The sequence below is a fragment of the Leptinotarsa decemlineata genome, unplaced genomic scaffold (assembly GCF_025532065.1).
Source record: "Leptinotarsa decemlineata unplaced genomic scaffold, Ldec_3_MD MMD2_tig00078346_RagTag_RagTag, whole genome shotgun sequence".
Taxonomy (NCBI): Eukaryota; Metazoa; Arthropoda; class Insecta; order Coleoptera; family Chrysomelidae; genus Leptinotarsa; species Leptinotarsa decemlineata.
This window is the reverse complement of record NW_027412724.1, coordinates 5450415-5473181: the sequence shown is the minus strand read 5'-3', so window position 1 is coordinate 5473181 and position 22767 is coordinate 5450415. Positions and strand designations below refer to the sequence as shown.

General features: G+C 32.2%; 2 protein-coding genes across 7 annotated transcripts in view; both read right to left on the bottom strand.

Annotated features, from left to right (window-relative positions):
- Positions 1–1043: 1043 nt before the first annotated feature.
- The window catches only part of sno (Protein strawberry notch), a 35426-nt gene continuing 13702 nt past the window's right edge, over positions 1044–22767 (bottom strand). For all 6 annotated transcript variants that reach the window (XM_074185818.1, XM_074185814.1, XM_074185815.1 and 3 more), the window contains 7 exons: positions 21408–21704; positions 21114–21296; positions 8727–9423; positions 8606–8670; positions 5818–6191; positions 2185–2455; positions 1044–1567 (listed from right to left, as the gene is read on the bottom strand). In XM_074185818.1, coding sequence (XP_074041919.1) covers positions 1476–1567; positions 2185–2455; positions 5818–6191; positions 8606–8670; positions 8727–9423; positions 21114–21296; positions 21408–21704 — 1979 coding nt within the window. In that variant the 3' untranslated portion in view covers positions 1044–1475. The remainder of the gene's footprint in view (positions 1568–2184; positions 2456–5817; positions 6192–8605; positions 8671–8726; positions 9424–21113; positions 21297–21407; positions 21705–22767) is intronic.
- LOC141487044 (uncharacterized) lies at positions 14409–18882 on the bottom strand. The gene is made up of 2 exons (XM_074185820.1): positions 18262–18882; positions 14409–15283 (listed from the first exon to the last, which is right to left on the bottom strand). The coding sequence occupies exons 1-2, from the start codon at positions 18581–18583 to the stop codon at positions 14535–14537; spliced, it is 1071 nt and encodes a 356-aa protein (XP_074041921.1). The 5' UTR covers positions 18584–18882; the 3' UTR covers positions 14409–14534.

Sequence of the window (22767 nt, the reverse complement as noted above, 5' to 3'; positions counted from 1 at the left end):
ATGCATGTAACATCATTACACCCATCATTCTACAAAATTGCCGCTGGAATTGTCTGGACTGATAACTTATGTGCATTTAACAACGAGATAGTCAATTGGAGCACTTAATGTAGTTTGTCATGCAGAATTCATTTTTCATATTGGTTTTATTTTTCCTCAAAAATTAATTATAAAATAAAATGCTTTTCTGTTTGATTTTTATCACTGATGATACTAGATATGTTAAATGAAAAGATAAAAAAATTTCAAGTGTTATATATCACTGATATGTGATTTTATGGATTTGTAATAAGAGACAGGTTCGTATTTGAAAAAAAAATTTATGGTGGCCGTGTTGACACAAAACGTTCAAAGATTTATTGGTACGTTGTTCAGCATTTTTAGTTTTTCCTGTATAACTCGAGAAGGGAGAAAGTCCCCGTGAATTTTCTTTGACCATTATACTGTTCCCCACGATAGTTACCTTTTATCCACCTAATCGTCTTCATATTTGTTATGGTTTAGAATAAAGTGATATTACAAAATGATAAAAAAAAAACGGCCTGTATATATTTTTTATGATGCCAATCACAAAATGTAAAATATCAAAATTTATTCAGAAATCATTGGGAACGACAGACAGTGCATGAATAGTAAGTGAACAAATCTCTTTGCCTATCTTTATCAAGAGTGGTGCTCATTTTTCCTTTAGCACCGCCCATTAACGTGAATTATTCACTTGAAATTTTAAACTTCTATAATTAATATCCTAATAATTACGTGATCAGATCTCTCCATGAGATACTTCAATAATACGTATTGTAACATATCACAATTTAATTTTTTGAAAGAATTTGTTTTTTAAAATCATTTATTGAATGAATTTTGAAACGACACCTTTTGGAAAATGTGTGTTAATGCCTCAACATTTTGGAGGAACATCCTTAACTTCATCAGTTGATGAAGTCAGTTTTTATTTCTAGTGGCCTACAAGGTTTCCTACTCAAAAGCAACAATATAAAAATCCTTCACAGAACTAAATAATGGAATCAAATGAAAATCAGTTCTGAGGACAAGTTTTACTGTGAACACATCAACAATATACATGATTTTTTCTTAAATAAAGTGATTTAAAAAGACAAAGTCTTTCCTCTCGAATTTTTACACTAACAAAAATTATACAAAAAATACAATTAATAAAATCCTACTTGTCATATAAATACATTATATCTAAATAAACTATTTCACAGATTTCTTCATTATTCGTAATGTTTCGAATAGAGTTTTTTTCTTAAGAAAATCATCTGACTTAAATCACACTAATGAAACAGTTTTTAGTGCCATAAAATACTATTTTGCCCTGTATATGTTTCTTTCTTCCTGCTGTCATAAATCATTAAAATGCTTCAAAGAATAGCCAAGTTAAACAATGGTAATAATCTATGACATCAGGTCATTACTGACATATTTTCTGTCTCAAAGACATTTTTCAGTCTCTAATCATCAAATGTTTTTTCTTCTGTTTTTTCAGCGTCAGACGAAAGTGCTTCTATTAATGCCTCTACACAATTTTTTGGAATGAGGGTACCTAGAAAAAAAATTCTTCAGAGTATATCCACTTCAAAACATCATTTAGTAAATAAAACTCAACTAATAGTCCCTAAACATGTAAAAAATGTTTTGCAACACCTCTACAGTATCAACTTTCGTTCAACTCATAACTGAGATACTTGCCAACCACAAATCTCATTTATAAATATTCACAAAAATGAATGATTTTCTTTTTTTGATTCTAGTAGCTTTTCGAACATAAAAAAATGTCAATATTCAATACATATGAATATGAATTTTTCAGTTTGAATAAAAAACCAATTTGAATAATTTTAAATTATAATTTAAAAAAATACTGAAACCAAAAGTTTTGTTTTGGTGGTCTACTTTTGATGCAATCTTCTACTTGCTTGTTTCTGTTCTCTAGCATGCTAGTGTGAACACAAGGATCTCTGCAACCCACTTAAATGAAATTTTGATTCAGGTTAATAATTAGGAGGGGAGTCCTTCTTGTTAACAAAACAATACATAAGTAACAAAGATATTTTATGACAAGCTTAACCGACTTTAACAGACATAAATACATATTTTCCAACATTAGTTCATCTTTGAAGTCTAAAGTTCATAAAGATGTATAATAGCATTATTACTTACCAACAATTTTCAGATCTTCCTTAGTCCGCAACCTAATGACCTGCATTTTATTATGAGACCCATTTTTGGCTGCAAGTACTCCCTCCACTCTACTCCATACTGACAAGACAGAACCAGAAACAACATTGTATGTACGTCTTCTAAGACCTACTTCACAATCATGTCCTACCGACACATTTCGACAATTCCCACGCCAATAGGCATGTGAACATGTATTAACAGAAGCATCATACTGCTGAATCCATGCTTCCTCCGCTTCTGCAGATTCAACCTACAAAATGAACAAAGTAATAAATCTACAGCTAATGATGATGATCTTTTTTGATATTGAAGTCGCCTGTAGTATGAAATAAAGTTGATATAAAAAATAAAAGGGGCTTTTGGAACATAAAATGAATTTGATAAAAACAGGTCGCAAATAACTATTCTGAATATAATATACAATGAAAAAAACTCAATTTTTTCTCAATAGCCGTAAACAAAAAAAAAACATACACCTTACTGTAAGATGAACAATAATTAATTGTGTATTAAGGCCAAAATAGCAGTGGTGTTTTTGCTCGAATTACAAACAAAACTTTTTCACAATTAAAAAAAGTACTGCTGTATTTAACAAAAGAATCTTGAAATATTCTCGATCCAAAACATTTGCAAAGTAACTTAATATGTGTTTTTTGGCAATCAAAATATTTTGATTCACGAACGAACCAGACTAGAAACAGAAACATTTTCTGAATAAATTTGATCATAATAAATTATTCAATAATCGCATAAAATAAATGTGTAAAGCTAGCAGAAAATTCCTTTGAATAGAAAAATCAAAAGAGAACATACATTTTCTTGTATGTTATGACAAAATTTAGATATTTACAAATTTCAATTTTTCAAAAGTTTTTATTCTTACTCATATAATCACAATGTAGGATGGTGAGAGAGTAACAGTGTCATTTGCATAAAAACTATAGATGAAATCAGACTGCTTAAATTTAAAGTATTTTTCACAAAGAATAATGTAATGTTCATCAATTACTTGTCAAATTTAATTTTTTCTATCTAAAAAAGGGCTAAGAAATTGTACAGATACTTATCTTGACATTTCAGAGGCGGAAATCTGGTTACATCAACAGGATTGATAATAATATAATGTAATTTGCAGTTTTTTCTTCAGTTCACCTTATTTTCAAATTTCTCCGACGAATATCAAAGGAGTTTTGAAATGTCAATGTTGTTGATTGACTTGTAAAACATTCTCATGTACTTCATATGGTTTTGAGTCACATCAACATAACTTTCACCAGAAGAACAAGGTATCTTATAAATGCAATTTTTTGTTCTTTTTTGTTGTTGGGTTTTATATGTGTGAGTATAGATCTATGTATTTTTTGTTTTGTAAGAAATTCTAACATCATATCTACTTTCAATTTGTATTATCTTTTCAAATAGTTCTGGAATTTGAAGTATAACACAACATCACATATGAGTCACCTTCCGATCAAGCTAACATATTTGCTGAAAACTTTTAATAAAAACTTTGATTGCAATCATTATGAAAATGTGAACGAATGTCATGAAAACTTCTTTTCCGAGATCCCCGTCCAAGAAGATAATACATACAACATAGAAGAAGAATATTTTGAAATTGTATATCAGGGAAAAACTCCGCTCCAGGACATAACTATATCACAAAAAAATTGTTGAGAAAGCTGATCATGAGATTCACAAATATGTAATAATAATAATATCATCTTTATTATCCTCAAATACATCTTTAGGCAACTGAATCAGGTACAATTTGACTTTTATATGAAGACAAAAAGCGAAGTTCAATTTGCATGATGACAAGTCATCATTCAATTGCTTTTCCATATCATAAAAACACTTTAATCAAAAGATCTTATTAGTCAGTGGGCTATGCTTGAAGACTGGCAGTAAACAAATCTAAAGAAATGAACTTCAAACGTTCAAGCCAGTCTCGAATATACCTACATAGTAGGTTGAATGGACTGACGCCTATCAGAAAACAACTACTCCCCTGGCTAATACCACGAAGAGGATTGGATTATATCCTACAGGCGTCAATACAGGAATCTTCACAGAAAATTTCCTGCATATGCAATTGGCAATACAACTGAAAGAGTCAACCTTCAATTTTGGAACGGGCACACTTGCAGACCGGTTTCGGACCCATTAGCCACTCATCAGTGCAAGATAGTGGGCATCATCGACCTAAAGTCAATGATATTCCATAATTGAAAATCGGAATTCTCTCAGAGTATTTCATTCCTCTTCCTAAGTTGGAGCGAACAACAAAATGTCACTCCATCTAGTGGATGAGGTACTAACCAACTGGATATCCGAAATGTGCCCGATTCCTCTGAATAAGGAAGAAAAACTTTTTTATCAGTCAGTGGACTATGCTTGATGACTGGCAGTCTGATAGGCGTCAGTCTATTCAACCTACTGTGTAGGTATATTCGAGACTGGCTTGAACGTTTAAAGCATCTCTTTAGATTTAATCAAACTAATAAAGACACTTTTGTCTAATTATCACTAGTTTTTTCATTTTTTCAACCGGTTTCCCCCCATTATCAAGTATAAAACTAACATGTGAATCTGAAAACTAGATTATATAAGGAGTTTTTAGGTAAGCTAGAAGGCGAGGTAATTAAATGAACAAGAGTGCCAACTATAAAATTCAACACTGAAGAGTATAGGGGTCGTCAAACTTATAAATTCAAGAATGAAGACATACATAAATCCAGTTGCTCGTTTAAGGGTATATATTTCAGATTTTGACTGATTCATTAACTTACCTTGTGTTTTGATGTCTTGTAGATAATAATAATAATTTATCTTAGTTTTTGGTATTTTTAAGGTAGGGCATTGTGATTTCCAGGTAGGGTATTTCCCCACGATGCCCCCCCTTGCTACAGCCCTGTCCTAATGTAATAATAATTTAGGCAGAACTTTGTTCAATGCTAAACCCAAATGAGATAGAATGAAAAAATCAGGTATATATAGAATAGAGTGTGGCGAATGCTCTGCAGTATAAACAGGCCAAACCGGTAGAAAATTTGACGTAAGGCTCCGTGAACACGTCTGTTTGAACAAAAAATCTACAATATATGAACATCTACAAGAATCAAAATATAAGATAAGTAAAGAATACTACACATATGTAATAAAGAGAAGAAAATGAATTTGTTGGAAACCAGGGAAATTAATAAATCAATTAAAAACCAGAAATATATACCCCAAAACAAGCAACTCGATTTATTAAGGTCTCCACTCTTGAATTTTATAGTTGGCACCCTTGTTCATTCAAATACCTCGCCTTCTAGCTTACCTAAAAACTCCCTATATAACCCAGTTTTCAGAATTCACACATTAGTTTTATACTTGATAATGGGGTAAAACCACCAGAAACCGGCCATAAAAATAAAATAACTAGTAGAAATTAGACAAAAGTCTTTTTATTCATTTCATTAAAGTGATCATGAATTTCCACAAAATAAACAGGTCATCAATCACACATTATAACATAAAAAGCTATGAATTTTGCCTTGAAACTCATCACATACCCCCCCAAATGGCAAATGGACACAATAATTACAATTTCCAAACCAAACTTACCTTTTTATACTTCTTCTCAAGTTCTGCAAGGCTCTCTTGTCTGAACTGGAGACCAGTATTAGGTCTATAAACCGAAAACATCATATCCTTCTTGCTTTCCTTCTTTCCCTTTGCCCCTCCACTACCTCCCCCATCCACGGCCACAGCAAGGATAGCAGTATGTTTTCCATTCCTCACTTGGTGAGATAACCAAAAACCTTCATTTTCTCCAACTAATTCAGAAAGTTTCTCTAAGGCTTCTGGCCATGACATACCTCTCTCCACGTGCACAGTATGCAACTCAGTGGGAGCAGTGCCAGTGGCGTGTTTTCTTAGGAACATTACCGTGCGTACTTGTTTAACAACTTCTCCTCCTGCACCCAAGTCCAAAATACCTAGGAAAAATTTTTTTATTTTAGCATTATGAAAAAATAATCGTCTCTTACTGGCCTAGCTAGTATATTCAAAAAAGTAATAATTGTAAATTTTCATTCAACATGATATTGCAGAAATATAATAATTCCTCAACATGTTTTTTTTCTGGCAGGTTTACTTCCACAAACTTATTGACCTACCAGCATTGCTTTGGAAAATTGTAAACAAGTTGACTGTATTTACAAAGATTTTTTCAAGATATTGATAGAGTTAATCATAAACTTTTCATTAAAAAAGTGATGTTTTCATGAAATGGTGATGAAAAACTGCTTGGCTCATGAATTGTCTTATAGGAAGAATTCGGTGAGTCAAAATCAACAACCACATATCGGAAGAAATTTGAACCATAGGGTTCACATTGTGGACCTTAGCTATTCAAAACTGATGTACTTATTAATGTTGAATATATTCTCTTCACAGGTAGTCTTCAATTATTTTACCCTGTACAAGATGTTCTCATTCTCAGTCTTACTCTCCAAGGTGATATTGATAATTTTTTAACTTAAACACAGATAAGATCAATTGCTGGAGGGGTCCTCTAATATCGTAAACGGTTTTGCCAATCTCTTCAAACAATCGTATACCGTTTCTTCCCCTTTTCAACCAAACTCTGATATTGATAATAATCACTTTCTTGATATATCAAGCTTCAGTGAAAACGAAGCTTTAGGCTCAAGCCTAAAAAGACCACTGGTCCAGATGACATTCCAGCTTTCATCCTAAAAGATTGTGCACTTGTGCTTACTTGTCCTCTATCTATACTAATTAATATCTGCTAAAGATCGGCTACAATACCAAGGATCTGGAAACCATCAAAAGTCTGTCCCATTTTCAAGAAAGGAGATAGACGAGATATTTCAAATTATCGGCCTATCTCTATTATTTACAACTTTGCAAAAGTTTTTGAGATTCTGCTGGAGCGAGTTATATATGGGCATGTTCCGGTGTTCCACAAGGTTCAAATCTGGGACCGTTGCTCTTCAATATATTCATTAATGATATTGCAGATGTTATAGATGTGTATTTCCATTTATATGCCGATGATCTAAAGCTATACTGCCTCGTTGAGAACATAGGTGATTGTGTGAACCTCTCAGCAAACGTAGGACGAGTTGTAGAATGGTGCCTTAGGCTTAGCATCTGCATAAATGTATGTCGGATATAATTCAATATCCAGCGTGGAATTAGCTGGAGGAGTAGTTGTTTTTGGACAGAAAGTTACCACACCCTTAAATCGAAATGGAGTAGTAGAAAGCCAAAAACTTTCTTTCCCATCATTGTATTATATTTGAATCGTCAAAATTCTCAATGTTGACAATGACTGTTGCAGTTCATTATCTGAAGTAAACTTTAATATAAATGTTTATACTAGAAGGCATCCTGCTTTATTCAGCATAAAATTTCACAACACCAACTACAGTCATAACAACAGTTCATCGTCTCATATCCTTTTTAATTTTAGCAAAATTTGTATCAATCCTTTCATCTACTTTTTGGCCTCTTTAAAACATCATTATGTGTTTTTACAAGCATTTGTAAAACCTGTCTTGTATAAATGTATTGATGATGGGTTGGGTAAAATCTTTCAACTGAATTTTGAAACATTTATCCTCAACTGATTGAACTGAAATTTTGCATACATGTTCAATTTGGATGGATGATAATGCATGATTACATCCGATATGGAGGACTAGTTTTTTAAGTACTCTATGCCACAGGAACAAAAAACGTCCTTTTCATTTCCTGATGATGCTAACTTGGTTAGCGAAACACATGTCGAGAGACAAGGCACAATATTTTTTTCTGTATGAAAAATTATTTGCAGCTAGTTTTGATATGTCCATAATTTTTTTTCACAGACACCTTTTTTATAGATACAAATTTTATTCGTATCAGTGGATATTTTCCAGAATATAATACCGTGCTTTTAACGATTTTGATCATCATTATAATTACATTTTCACAATTATTACTGTAGCTTTCAACATTTATAGAACGAGTCCTTCACTCGCTAGGCAATTGTGTGCTGGGTAACTTGTCGAATAAAAAAATTACCAATTCTATAATCTAATAATTGAGGGAAAATTTGATTTACCAAACTACCACCAAGCCAACCTTCTTTTTAAATATAAAAAGGACAACATTCATAACTTCACCTCAATTCATTCTTCAAAAAGATGGGTTGAATTGTCTCTTTTTGGTGATGCCTTCAAATTTCACCAAAATATCATGAGAAAAAGCATATTAGTCCAGTAACACAAATGAAATGCAATATGATTAGCAATGTTTCGTAATGTAACTCAATGGGTCATACTGCATCTTCAAAGCCCAAAAACTGAACTAATATTCTTAATCAGGAATGTACAGTACTCACCTAGGTCAAATCTTCCAGTCCTTTTAGCCGAAGTAACAATAGCGGCTAACGTATCAGTAAAATACCTGAAAAAAATCATATAAGTTTCATTTGTCTTCCATATTTCCCCAAACTTGCTCACCTAAACAACCTATTCTGTAAGTCGACCGGCATACCAAGTATGCGGTTGAGGAACTTTGACATATTATTATAGTCCTTGTCCAATGAAAGGACTCCTGGCATACTTTCACTATTTACAATAATTCCCACTCCAACCAATGCTGCCGCAACGTCTTTAAAGAAGTCTCCTTTATAATCTCTCGGCGGAGGTACAACTGGTTGTTCATATCCCATGATGGCTTTCATCGTTGCTTCTAGAGCTGATCTACCATATTTGTTATCAATATTAAACTGACTAAGATCACGAGTCTCTGTAGCACGACGATCACCATGTGTTAGAGCACCCAAGCTCTCTAATCTTTTTGCTACAATAGAAGCGAACCTTCTTTCTCCAGCCAAATCAGAAATGAGGAAAATATATTCGGGGGCATTAACTTGGTTACTTCTGTGGGTTCTTCCAAACTGCTGGACGGCTCTATCAGCTGACCAAGGTAATTCCAAGGTTATATGCACCCTCCGCCTCTGATTTTTAACGCGACGGTCACTCTGCAATGATATACCACTAGACGCAGCTTCTGAAATGATGGCGACATCTTTTTCTCCATCCATGAAACGTTGCTTTTCAGTCAAATTGAGTGTTTCAAGAGGAACATCAGTTTCTGAGCGACTTTCATATTGAATACCGCCGTCCTCAGTAGATACAACTCTACCTTTCCTACCTAAAAAGCAAAAGTCATAACAATGGATTGAGTGTTTTCATACAAGTGTCACATTGAATAACTTCAAAAGTTTCAGGGTTACTGTAAGACACATGAATTGTTCCTTATTACCATTGTTCCTTATTTTAATTGTATAAGGAATATTCATAATAAATATATATATATATATATATATATATATATATATATATATATATATATATATATATATATGAATGCTCTCGAGTGTGTATGACCCCGCTGATGAGGCACATAGCTATAGCTGCCTGCGTGGTCATGTAGGTGTAGCCTGGAAACTCTAGGTCTTCTAACTGGAACCACAAATGTGCGTTGGCTCCTACTGTTGACTCCGTGCTTATGTGTTGTTTCCCATTTCCGGCAAACAAGTGTTGCCCATCTTTGCACTTGGCTGCACCGCGCTGATGAGGCCAATAGCCAGAAACACGTGTCCGCGGCTTTCCCGTTTTTTGGAGTGCTTTGTCCACAAATGGTTTCATTTTTGATATATATATATATATATATATATATATATATATATATATATATATATATATATATATATATATATACACATGCCAACCTTTATTTTGGGAACTGAGAATTTTAGCGCATTATAATAAAAGAAATGCGAACAATATATGCTCAAATCTTTTTTGTCTCAAAAATCTCAAAAAAAAATCTTCAGATCATAATCTTCAATCTGAGGATTTAAAAAAGCTGAGTATTGTGGGATTCAAGAAACACTTGAAGGAATTCCTTCTGAGTCACTGCTTTTACTTGGTCAAAATGTTTCAAATCGGGAACATGCTCACTCAAACACTTACCCGTATCATGAGTCCACCTATATATGTTTGGTTTTTTTTTTACATATTTTATGTCTTTGATTTTTCATTTCAATTATTTTGAATATCTGATGGCATCTCTTTGTATTTTAGAAATTTGTATTTACAATTAACATCTTTTATATGACTTACTACAAACACTCTCTTGAAATGTAATGTAGTTAAATAAATCTATGTATGTCTATGTTGAAAAATTTTTGGGTAAGCAGCAAGCGAGAAACGTGTAGTACTCTTATCGCACTATATTTCCAACATTTTGGTAGTTATTAATATCATCTTCAGGAAGAACTATAAAATGTGTATTTATGTAATGAAGAACCGAAAAGAATACTTACAGTATTCAATATGATGTCCATCAATATGATGTCCATTGATTTTTGATTTACACTTAGTACTTGTATAGTCTTAATCTATGAAAAGTACATTAAATCGCTAATTAATACTAAGTCTAATACAGTTGACACAAACAATATTGAATTTGAAGGAGAAGGACAAGTAAAAATCCTTAGAGATGAAGCTGAAATAGCAGAAACTTTCAAATATTTTGAATCCAGCTCAGAAGAATTCGTTAAATCAATTAAGACTACTACTTCATGGAGAAATTCTACTACTTCAAGGTGAAATTATGGCGGTCTCTAGTTTCGAAATTTTTAATCAACTTGAATTGAAAGATCTTACAGGAATTGTTAATAGATTGGAAAATAAATCTGGAACAGAAATCTTAGATATCAAGTTTATTAAAGCTACGTTTGGAGTCATTGGTTATGTTTTGTTACATTTTATAAATATCTCTCTACAATATGGGCAATTTCCTGAGAAACTGAAAACTAGCATAATAGTACCTGTTCCCAAAGTCAGAAATACTAATAAAGCGGGAGAATTCCGTCCAGTAAACACCTTACCAGGAATGGAGAAACTACTAGAAATGGCTGTATACGATCAGCTCCTAAGTTATGTTGAGGCCAATAATATTCTCATAAGTAATCAATTCGGTTTTAGGAAAATCATTCTTGTGAAACGGCTTTACAACTTACCATTAGTAAATGGACTCAATCTATTGACAACTGAGATTATGTTGTAACAGTATTCTTAGACTTAAGAGGAGCTTTTGAGACAATTGACCGTAATATATTAATGAAAAAATTGGAAGCTAAAGGTCTTAAAGGAACAGTGCTAGGATGGTTTAAGGACTACTTAAGCGATTGGAAACAAATGACTAAAGTGGGCAATGTTCTCTCATCTCCTATTGACGCAAAATTTGGGGTACCTCAAGAAAGTGTATTGGGCCCTTTACTATTTCTTATATATATTAATGACATCAGTTTATGTCAAAATTGTGACTTTATGAATTTATTTGCTGATGAAGAAGCGGTATAGACTAGCAATTAAAACTGAAAAAATATCACACAACTCACGCCTAATCATGAATGCAAAGAATAAGCAAAGAATGGCATGGTCACTCATAAAATCTACTATGATCACTTCTCCTAACCCCCAAATATTGCTGGATGACTTCAATAATTACTTTTGTAACATTGGCAAGGAAATTGTCCAAAAATTAGAGTCTAATGGCGATACATATATCGAATCAATACAGAATAACAGTGTAGCCTTTTCATTTTACTTAACTCCAGTAACAGAATTAGAGATAATTACCCTGATTGACAGATTAAGCACATCAAAGTCAAGAGATATATATGGGCTAAATAGCGACTCACTGAAATTTGCAAAAGACGAATTAATCAGCCCCATAACGTTTTTCATCAATACCTGTTTTGCAGAAGGTGTTTTTCCAGAGATTCTGAAACTCTCCAAAGTTATACCGATTTTTAAAAAGGGTAACAAAAATAATATCAGTAATTATCGACCCATCTCCATAGTTCCTATTCTATCAAAATTGCTTGAATTGGCTTATAAAATCAGACTGATCAACTATTTAGAGAGAAAAAATGTACTGAACCCTAAACAACATGGATTTCGTGAGGGAAAGTCTACTATAACTGCACTTGTAGATATGATTATTCACATCACAGATGAATTTGAGAAAGGAAATGTGACACTAGCATCTTTTTTTGGACCTTTCCAAAGCTTTTCATTGTGTGTCACATGAAATTCTTTTAATGAAATTGGAAAGTTATGGTGTCAGAGGAAATGCTTTTTCATTCATTCAGAGTTACCTTACAGGAAGATATCAGTGTACCTCCTCAAACGGAAAGGTATCATCCAAAAGGGAAATTACATGGGGGGTTCCCCAGGGTTTAATCTTAGGTCCCATACTATTTATTATTTATGTTAATGACATAACTCATTTCTTATCGTCAAAACATGTTGAATGTGCTGATGATACCACATTACTAGTTTCAATGAGAAACTATGATCAGAATATTGAATCATACACCCTCAAAAGTGCTCAGGAATATTTCACGAATGTAAGATTGTGTCTAAATAATGATAAAACAAAAACGTTACTCTTTACTCTGAATTACAACTTAACCCTGGAGGACAATTTGCCGGTAAAATGCCTGGGACTAACATTAGATTGTAAGCTGACATGGGAGGCTCACATAACCAATCTGAGAAATAAATTAGCTACCTCCATCTGTCTCTTAAGAAATATCAAAGATATTGTAAATGAAAGTGTTGTTCTCACAGCCTACCACGGTCTCTTTCACAGTACCATGTCCTAAGGAATTCTCTTATGAGGTGGATCGGCACATGTTGATAAAATTCTCATAATGCAAAAAAGGGCAATAAGAGTAATAACAAATTCAAAACTTGATGAAAGTTGTCGTCCACTATTCAAAAAACTAGGTATATTGACTGTGACTAATCAATTCATTTATGAATGCTTACTTTTTGCCAAGAAAAACATTTCCAGTTATACTGTTCAAAATAAATATAATACCAGATATAAATCCGTTATAGTGCCATATTTTCGCTTATCCAAGAATCTCAACTCTTTCAGATTTCTGTCTATTAAATATTACAATATGATACCAAACGAGTGGAAGGAACTAGTCCTAGTTAAATTTGCTAAAAGGGTAAAAAGTTTTCTTATATATATATATATATATATATATATATATATATATATATATATATACATCCGTCTATCATTTCTGCGTCTTTACATGAAGGTGGTGATTCTGCGTCCATATGAGTATACAGGATTCTGTAATGATAGATGTGAAGTTCAGGCTTTTTCCAACAGATAGCTACAAAGTATATTAAACTAACTTCAAAATTAAAAGAGTTTACCACATATTTATATCATACCACCATTTCTGAATCCGTACATAATGAAACCGATTCGGCTTCCTTGTATATTTCAAATTCCGACATATTAATCAACCTTTTTTGCGTCCTCAAGTATTTTATTTTTCAATCTGTAATCATTTCTGCGTCCTGCAGTGTTGCCACTTCTAGTCAAGGAGAATAGAGTGGAAGGGGTATATATCCAGAATACCAGTATATGCATACAGAAGTGGTGCTGATTTGATTTGTACCTCTGGGACACTAATTGTATACAGTATGGACGTAAAAAGTTCTTGAATGTTGCTAGTTGGGACTTCCATTCCATTCACAGTGAAAAAATAAGCCAAAAAAAAAATATAGACACAATAATCTGAAAATTGAAAAGGAAAAATTAAAAGATTTCAAACCAAGTTATTTGACGACGTTTCGATTGTTAGTATCCACAATCGTCTTCGGGTGTTGACGTCATCACCCAAAGTAACTTGGTTTGAAGTAAGTTGGTTCGAAATCTTTCAATTTTTAGCTTATTTTCATAGATTTATAAATTTTTCTTATTTTTTACTGTGATTTTTTTTCTGTTTTTTGTTTGTTTTTATTATCACGTTTTATTGTTAATTGTAATTGATATCTTAGCTTTTGTACAACCCGTAATTGATTTATTTTAATTTTCATGCTACAATAAATTTGTTTCCCAACAGCATTGATTTCGAACCTGTTAACACCATATTAGACAGTGGAAGTCCGAACTAGCAACATTCACCACGAATCGATAGATTCATGGTGAATGTAATGAGATATCATTACAACATGATGCAATGCCAATCAAATGAAGAGAATAAAAAAAGAGATATGGTGTGACAGGAGACTTTATATCAGTAAACTGAAAAATCAAAAAGAAACTTTATTTATTTACATCAATATTGACTAAAACATCAAAACAAAAAAGTAAAAGAAACTTTATTCATTGACATCAATATTGACTAAAACATCAAAACAAAAAAGTAAAAGTCCAAATTAAATATTCTTTTTGTATACATTTTGGATGAATACTTTGATTTTTGCCCAAGACTTATTTTCCAGCAATTCAGGATATTTGCTTATCAGATTTTCACATTCGTGTCGTCTGGGAGGTTTCTTCATATTGATGTGATTCTGAAAGAATTTTGTAACAACTTTTTTTTGTTGATTTGTCCAAGGTACTAGCAATCGCTTTTTGAAATTATTTGCATTTTTGTTCACTGTGGGAATTGATTCTCTTATATTTTGTTGCGATGCCTCAATGTCTTCGTCTAGAGTATTGGCTGAATCATTTATGCCCTCAGTAATTTCCAAATTATTTTTCATGTCATAATTTTCTGCATCTTCTTCTTCCAGAATGTCATCATCCATCTTCAAATCTATTTCATCTAAAGTTTTTCCTTTGTAGTTTCCTGCTTCCCCTCTTTCCATTAGCATCAACAACTTGGCAATTTTTGCAGTCTGATATACATTTTGAGTTGAAATGGATTGTTTGTCAGAATTTTGAATAAAACAAAGAGATTTTGGACTATTCATTTTACTCACTCGAAATGCATAATTTTCAGTCCGACATCCCATGGTTTCATTTTCATCACAGTCGTAATCAGAATCTGATAGATAAGTTGGGTCATCATCACTGTCAGATGAAAACAAACAACTCTTTACGGAGTTATTTTCTGAATGTATTTTCAATGGAATTGATAAAATTTGTGTATCTTGTATAGTACTGGAACATGCAGGAAAACCTAGAAAAAATTAGAAAATAAAATTTATATAAATTCGATTATCTTCTTCGAAAATGTTAATATTAATATCAAAATCGCCTGAAGCCGAACAAATAAAATGGAATACACTTTTTTTTAAACATTTGAAATAACAAATCTTGAGAAGTTACTCAGGACTAAGTAAAAAAAGATCTGAACTTATTTTTAGTTTTCATTTTATTTAATGAAAAATAGTATTGACGGAAAGTACAGCTAGACAAGCGACAAACTACTTTAAAAAAAATAATATTCGAAAAATTTTCATGTTTCAAAATGAGATTGAAACAGTTCGAAAATTTTAATTTTGTTAGAAGAGAAAATTGAAAGCATGGTTTAGCTACATTTGACTCAGAAACTAATAAAGATCAGCAAAAAAATGTGTTGGAAATTTGTTGGCGATTTTCAACATGAAAAATATGAACAAAATTAACTCACATAGTAATTAATAAAATTCTTGAGAGTGGTATTAATTTTTGTTTATATATACTACAACAGTTGTGAAGAAAATTTGAAGCATATTTCTTGTGAATCTCTTCAAAATAACGGAAATTAGCATAACTGAAAGAATTAATATCCATTTCTGAGATAATGAGAAAATATATTAACTTTTGAGTCAGATATTTCCGTATCATTATGGTACTTAGTAGAAAAACTAATTCTTGATCTTCTTCAATTATATCTATAAAATTGAAAATTTTCGTCTACACTAAAAATTGCTATATAATGAGAAAAATCAGGTTTTCCATCTAAATCAAAAAAAGGGGATCTGTACTATCACTAACCCAGTTATACAAATAAAAATGAACAGCATGGGGATATTAGAAACGGTAAGTATTACGGTGTCGATTGAATTAAAGGAAAGTGGCGCATTTATGTGCCTAATAATATGCCATTCAGGAAGTGTCAATATTTTGAGTAGTTTCGGAGATATCCGAGAATAGCCAAAATTTGAGAATTTCGTTTTTATTTTCTCCTAGATTTATTTTCGGAAGAAATGTAAAACAAATAGCACTTTGTCAAGACCACTTTTTGAGGACTCCACGATAACATAAGCAGAATTTTTCTTCGACGTTTCGTCTTGTAGAAAACATCATCAACTTTATATTTTCATATGGGCCTAACCTAAAGTATACCCTGTATACGACTCCATTTTTCATTTTGAATGTAGCAACATATCGCACAATATGATTTCATGACCATTTTTCGCGCAAAATGAAAAGTGATTACTTAACCTGCTTTTCTTCAATTTTAAATAGTATGCGCTGGGAAAAGTGACACTCAATGTTATATTGTCATAATAATACTGTTGTTTGGTAGAATTGTTGACATATTGCCATTCCTAATTTTACATCTCGCTACCTACTTAATTCACCAACAATGGCATTTTTAATAAGCGTTTCGATTTTACCATGTGGGTTGAGAATCTCGGTACGAATGTAATTGGGCCTTTCATCTACCAAAACGATTCAACAAAAGAGCGGAATATGAATTTGTTAGTGAAGGATTTGGAAGACGCTTACATAATTTGCCTTTAGGGGTTACTCACAGCTGCTGGTTTCAACAAGGTGGTGATTAAGCACATAACGCTAGAATTGCTTGTGATTATTTGAACTGCCCAGGACAGTGAATTTGTACTCATAGTGACACAATGGCCTGCAATGTCCCCCGACCTAACCCCACTAGACTTTTTTCTTCGGAGATATACCAAAAATCAAATGTTCTCTCATAATTTTCAAAATGAAGAAGATTTGCTAAGATTGGTTACTGCGGCCTTTAACAATATTGTCCCCAATATGTAAACTCAAGCTTTAAATTCGTCTGTGAGACGAGCGTACTTGTGCTCAGAAAATAACGACGGGTTATTTCAACCCTTGTTATGAATTTCTGTTTATTTTTTGTAATACATAAGAGCTCCTAATTATTACATTACAATTACATTTCATAAAGTAAACTTTTGAAATTGCGACTCATCTTTATATTCAGCAACGCAAAAATTCCTGCAAGTGGTAAGTTAAATTTTATTTTGAATAAGACTAATCAATTTACTTCGAGTATCAAAATATGACATTTTTTCCAGCGCGTAACTACTATCTAAAATTGAGGAAAAGCAGATTAAGTAATCACTCCTCATTTGGCGTGAGAAATGGTCATGAAATCATATTATGTAATACATTGCTGTATCCACGATGGAGTACAATACAGGCTATACTTTGGTTTAGTTGATGATGTTTTCTACAAGACGAAACGTCACAGAAAAATTCTGCTTACGTTCTGCCTAAAAAGTGTTCATGGCAAAGTGCTATTTGTTTTGAATTTGAAAAAAAAAACGAAATTCACAAATTTTGGTTTTTCTCGGATATCTCCGAAATCACTCGAAATATTAAAATTTCCCAAATGACATATTATTAGGCACATAAATGCGCTACTTTTCTCTAATTCAATCGACCCCATATCACTTACCGTTTCCGATATCCCCATGCTGTTTATTCTTATCTCGGACACAGTGTATTCTTGAGTCAAGTAGTGGAAAAACTCATCAAATTAGGTCACTCTAAATATCGTAAAATTCTAATCTTAAAGGCTGCAGCATGCAAGTGCTTGTACCTTGATCACTAACAAAATCGATTATTTGTGGAAAAAAATATCTCTTGAAATTTTAGTCGAACAAAACTGTTTGAAGAAATGCAATTATTTTGAAAATCGTTACTAACAGATAACAGAGGTAGCAGTGCAGTGTGAGCAGTGCAAAAGCCCATGACATCGTTCTTGCCGAGAACTCGCGCTGTGACCTCTTGTAGAAAAAAATTGACATTAAAAATGTTTTTTCATTCCGAGGTAATATTCGAAACAATTTATCGTCATTCACCTATTGCACTCATAATATGCACTGTAATATGAAAAGTACACAAATTGTAAGGAAACACCAAACTCATTACTATTATCTAACACTCATTTCTTACCTTCAGAAAGAATATTATTTTTCTCTGGTAATTTTATAGACTCAGTTCCAGAATTAAGGCACATTTGGAGTATTCTGCTGGACCGTGCACTGGAATTCATTGCTCTCAAATTTTCCATATTGAACAACACAACACAACACATATCATTTGTCACGGAACGAACAACTACCCAATTCTCATGAATTTTGGACATTCCCATAGAATACACGGAATATACAATGTTGTCAGATTTGCGGAGTTTCAATCGTCTGCGACATGTCGCAAAAATATACAACAAGATATACTTGTGTCGACGCGAACACCCCCTAGCGAAGAAAGACATGAACCACTTTCGGGAACTGGCTGTACATTCAACAACCTTTTTTGCGTCCTGACGTAACCATCATTCAGACCAAACTCGGGGTTTCCGACAATTTATGGCGCGAAAATATGAATCACCAGATTAACTATTACTGAATACTTTTTCGTGCACTCGCTTTATTGATATTATGACGACACCATAACAGAAAAACCTTTCGGCGTCCGTATACGGACGTAGAAAGGTGGAGGACGCTGGATCATATGTAAATATACAATGTATGGACGCAAAAAGAATAGCGGGATGTATATATATATATATATATATATATATATATATATATATATATATATACAGTGTGACCCATTTAAAATGGAACCACCCCTGTAGAATGTGCATTTTTCAATCAATCTCAATTTCTTTTTATTGAAATATTAAGCATGAAAAACTGTATCTTGACACTAACTTTCACAATTTTAGTTTCATTTCCAAGGCACTCTATGGTTTTTTTGTTTGTCAAAAACGGCAAAAGTTTATTAGGCAATTTTTGTTTTCAAATTTGACTACACCACTGGATTCTTAGTCGTTATAAATCAAAACTGTCAAATTTTCATTAAAAAATATTTGTTAACAACGAAGTTACAACAACTTCAATTTTGGAAACAAAGTATTTGTTTGTAATTTTTATTCAGATTATAGACATATTTGAGATCTGACAACACTGTCATCACCAAGTAGAACACCAGTGAATTTGTACAGTGAAAATCCGAAGTCAACAGCTCAATGCGTTCTACAGTTATAACTCCTGAAAATATGGTAATGTGAGAGATTTGTGGTGCAAGCGTTTTGTAATAAAAATCTGACTACGCCACTGGATTTGTGGATAATATTCCCTTAAAATCATTCATTTGAGTGTGGTGGGGTGGGGGGTGGTTCCATTTTAAATGGGTCACACTGTATATATATATATATATATATATATATATATATATATATATATATATATATATATATATATATATATATAACTTTATTTTACATTTTAAATAGCTTAAAATTTGTTTCTGCAAGTACAAAATTTTCCTTTTACTATTTTTCTGAAGACTGTATACAATTTTTTTAATTGTCACACAAGAGAATAAACTCTATTCTACTCTACTCATAAAGATTTAGAGATAGCTTTGACGAAAATGAATATCTGCTTGAAGGAGATTCATAAATAATTGAACGTCAACAAATTAAAACTAAACGTGTCTAAAACAAAAGCCATGATTCTGACCACAGAATATAAATATATAAACATAAATTACTATTCTTTGGAAATTAATGAAGAAAAAATAGAATTTGTAACCGAAATTAAATACCTGGGATTAATGTTAGACAACTGTTTATCTTATGATGCACACTTCAAATACATAACTAAAAAAATATCAAAGAAACTTTACTTTTTTACTCGAATATCTTATCATTTGTTTGGAATAGAATAATGTATCACATTTCACGTATGTTCGATGTCAATAGAATCAGCATCGAGTGTTCAAAAATAGTGCTACTAATATAATTTATTTATATATACATGGGCATAGTATAACAGTGCTATATAGTAGTCGATGCAGTGTAATGGATTTAGAGTAAATTATAAGAATAATAGTTACAAACTAGTGAGATAACGTGGATCAACCAAGAAAAAATTCACAAGACATAACAATATGAACTAATTTAATTCTTGCAGGCAAGTAACACTTAACACAATAACAGCCCAAGATAAAATGTTGAATAGCTACGTCAAGAATATGGTTTTTGAAGCAGGAAACTCATATTTTGAAAGTTTGAAGGTTATTCAAGGAGTTAGCTAATCAAAGAGTTCTGGGTATGAAGCTGTTTTACGAGTAATTGAATCTTTGAAAAGAAACAAAAGATTTGCAACTGCCTAGTTGAACGACTGGGGACAAGTAGAGATAATTTGGATATAAGCTCGAGACTGGTACTCAGTTCGCTGATCATTTTTAATAGAAGAATTACGTCTCTATGTTTTCAACGTGCCTCGAGAGAAGGTATGTTCAATATGCTTTCTAATAGAACATAGTCATAGTATACACGCATCTTGAAGGCAATATATCTCAGGAAATTGTGCTATTCAGCCTCGAGTTTCACTTTATGTGTAACATAATGAAGGGACCAAACTGTGGAACAATAATGAGATGAGATCTTACCAGGGAAAAATGAAGAGATTCGATAGCAGGGATGTTAGTAAAATCGCACGTGGTTCTCTGTATAAAGCCAAGCATTTTCTTGGATTTCTGAATTACATTGGAAATATGTGATTTATAGCTGAGTGTGGAGTGGAGATGAAAATCCATAACATATTCAAGAAACACTTTGTGAGATTTCTATTGAACAGTTTTACAAAACACAATACGTGTTTCGCTATACAATAGATTCTTTAGGCAGGTCTATACTATATAGACACGCCAGAAGAAGTTATTGTTTAGCAAAAATTTCACAACAAAATGTTTCTTGAATAAAATATTTACAATTATGACTTTTATTTTACCTGTCATTTCAGCTACATTTTCTGGACCACCAAGTTCGTCAATTAATTGATCTAATGTATTAGGTGGTAACTTGTCACCTAGCCTTTCTATTGCTGCCAGAAGTTCTTCTTTCATACTACAAGCACGCTCAATTGCGTCCATTGGAGGTGCACCAACTCTGAGTCCGCTCCCATTCGGTTTGGCTACAAATAAAAATTGGTAGGATATATTTGACATCTTGTATTTTTTACTAAATTTCATATTTTCCATTATAAGTTATTATAATTTTGGTAAGTTCTGTTATGTTAACTGACCTTTATTATTTGTCTTTTTATTTAGTAACATAGAAATTTTATCTTGAGTTGACGGTCTTTTCTTTGGTGATTTTTTCTGTTTCTTGCCCTTTTTCTTTCTGCTCCAAGGATCATCGTCTGAATCACTACCAGAATGAAAGGGATTAAAGTCACTGCTTGCATTCGAATCTGAATTCTCAGGAGAAATGTCACTTTCATTGTCAGTTACTTCGTAATTTGATCCATCACTTTTATCATCATCATCGTCTGACGTTGACCATTTGTTCCGTTTAACAGCCCTAGCTGCAGCCTGACGCACTAAAATAAAGGAAAAACTCCAATTTATTGCTTATATTGAATGGAACTGGCTGATACTTGATGAAGATCTATATCAAAAACTTACTAATAAGATTTTTTTAATTGTCACTATAGAACTGATCGCTGATCGGATTGTCTTTGTCACTAATTTTGTTACTAATCAAATGCCACAGAGTATGAAATTGTTAGGTATGTTGATGTTAGTGTACAGTAGTAATTATAAAATATGTTGGGTTCAAATTAAGTGTTATATGATACAAATTTATTCGTTTCGCTCTGAGTTCATTTACTATGTTCCAGCTTTCTTTCATTTTGTTTTTTGCCTTACTAATCCATTCTTAATTCTCTTTCTGTAAGTGCGCTTGTTGAGTGTTAGAGTAATATGAAAAAAAACTGATTTGAGAATTTTCTAATATAATGAGGAGATCACATTTTTAAAGGAAACTCTAAGACTACTTTAATGAAATGAATAAAAACACTTTTGTCTAATCACAATTAGTTAATTTTATTTATACGACCGGTTTCGGGTTTAACCTCATTATCAAGTATAAAACTGAAATGTGAAATTATAGGGGATGTTAAACTTATAAATTCAAGAGCGGAGACCTAAATAAATCGAGTTGCTCGTTTGGGGGTAAATATTTCTGGTTTATAATTGATTTGTTAATTTCTATGACTTTCAACAAATTCATTTTCTTCCTTTTATTACATATGTATAGGATTTTTAGTTCATCTTGGAAATTCTTTTCAGTTACATGTATATTCTTTCTCATTTTTTGCACAAAGCTCTTCTGGAAGATCTTCATGCAGTTTTTTTTTTAATGAAAAGTGATTTGGTGGTTTTTCTTGTTTTACAACATTTGGAATCAAATTTGATTAAAAACTTTCATGCAATTCAAGTTACATGAACAATCTCCTGAACATGAACAGCTCCTGAACTATTATGCAATTATTATTTTTATTTGTTTGTATTCATTTTTTACGTATTTATCATCATTGTGGATTCTACAATGGATTATTAATTTATATTCAAGTTCCACACTATTCATTTCAAGTTTTTTTA

Coding starts and splice junctions, on each gene's coding strand:
- LOC141487044 (XM_074185820.1), bottom strand. CDS start 18,583: ATGTCTTTCTTCGCTAGGGGGTGTTCGCGTCGACACAAGTATATCTTG. Junction 15,284..18,261: donor AAATAATATTCTTTCTGAAG/GTAAGAAATGAG, acceptor AATTTTTTCTAG/GTTTTCCTGCATGTTCCAGT.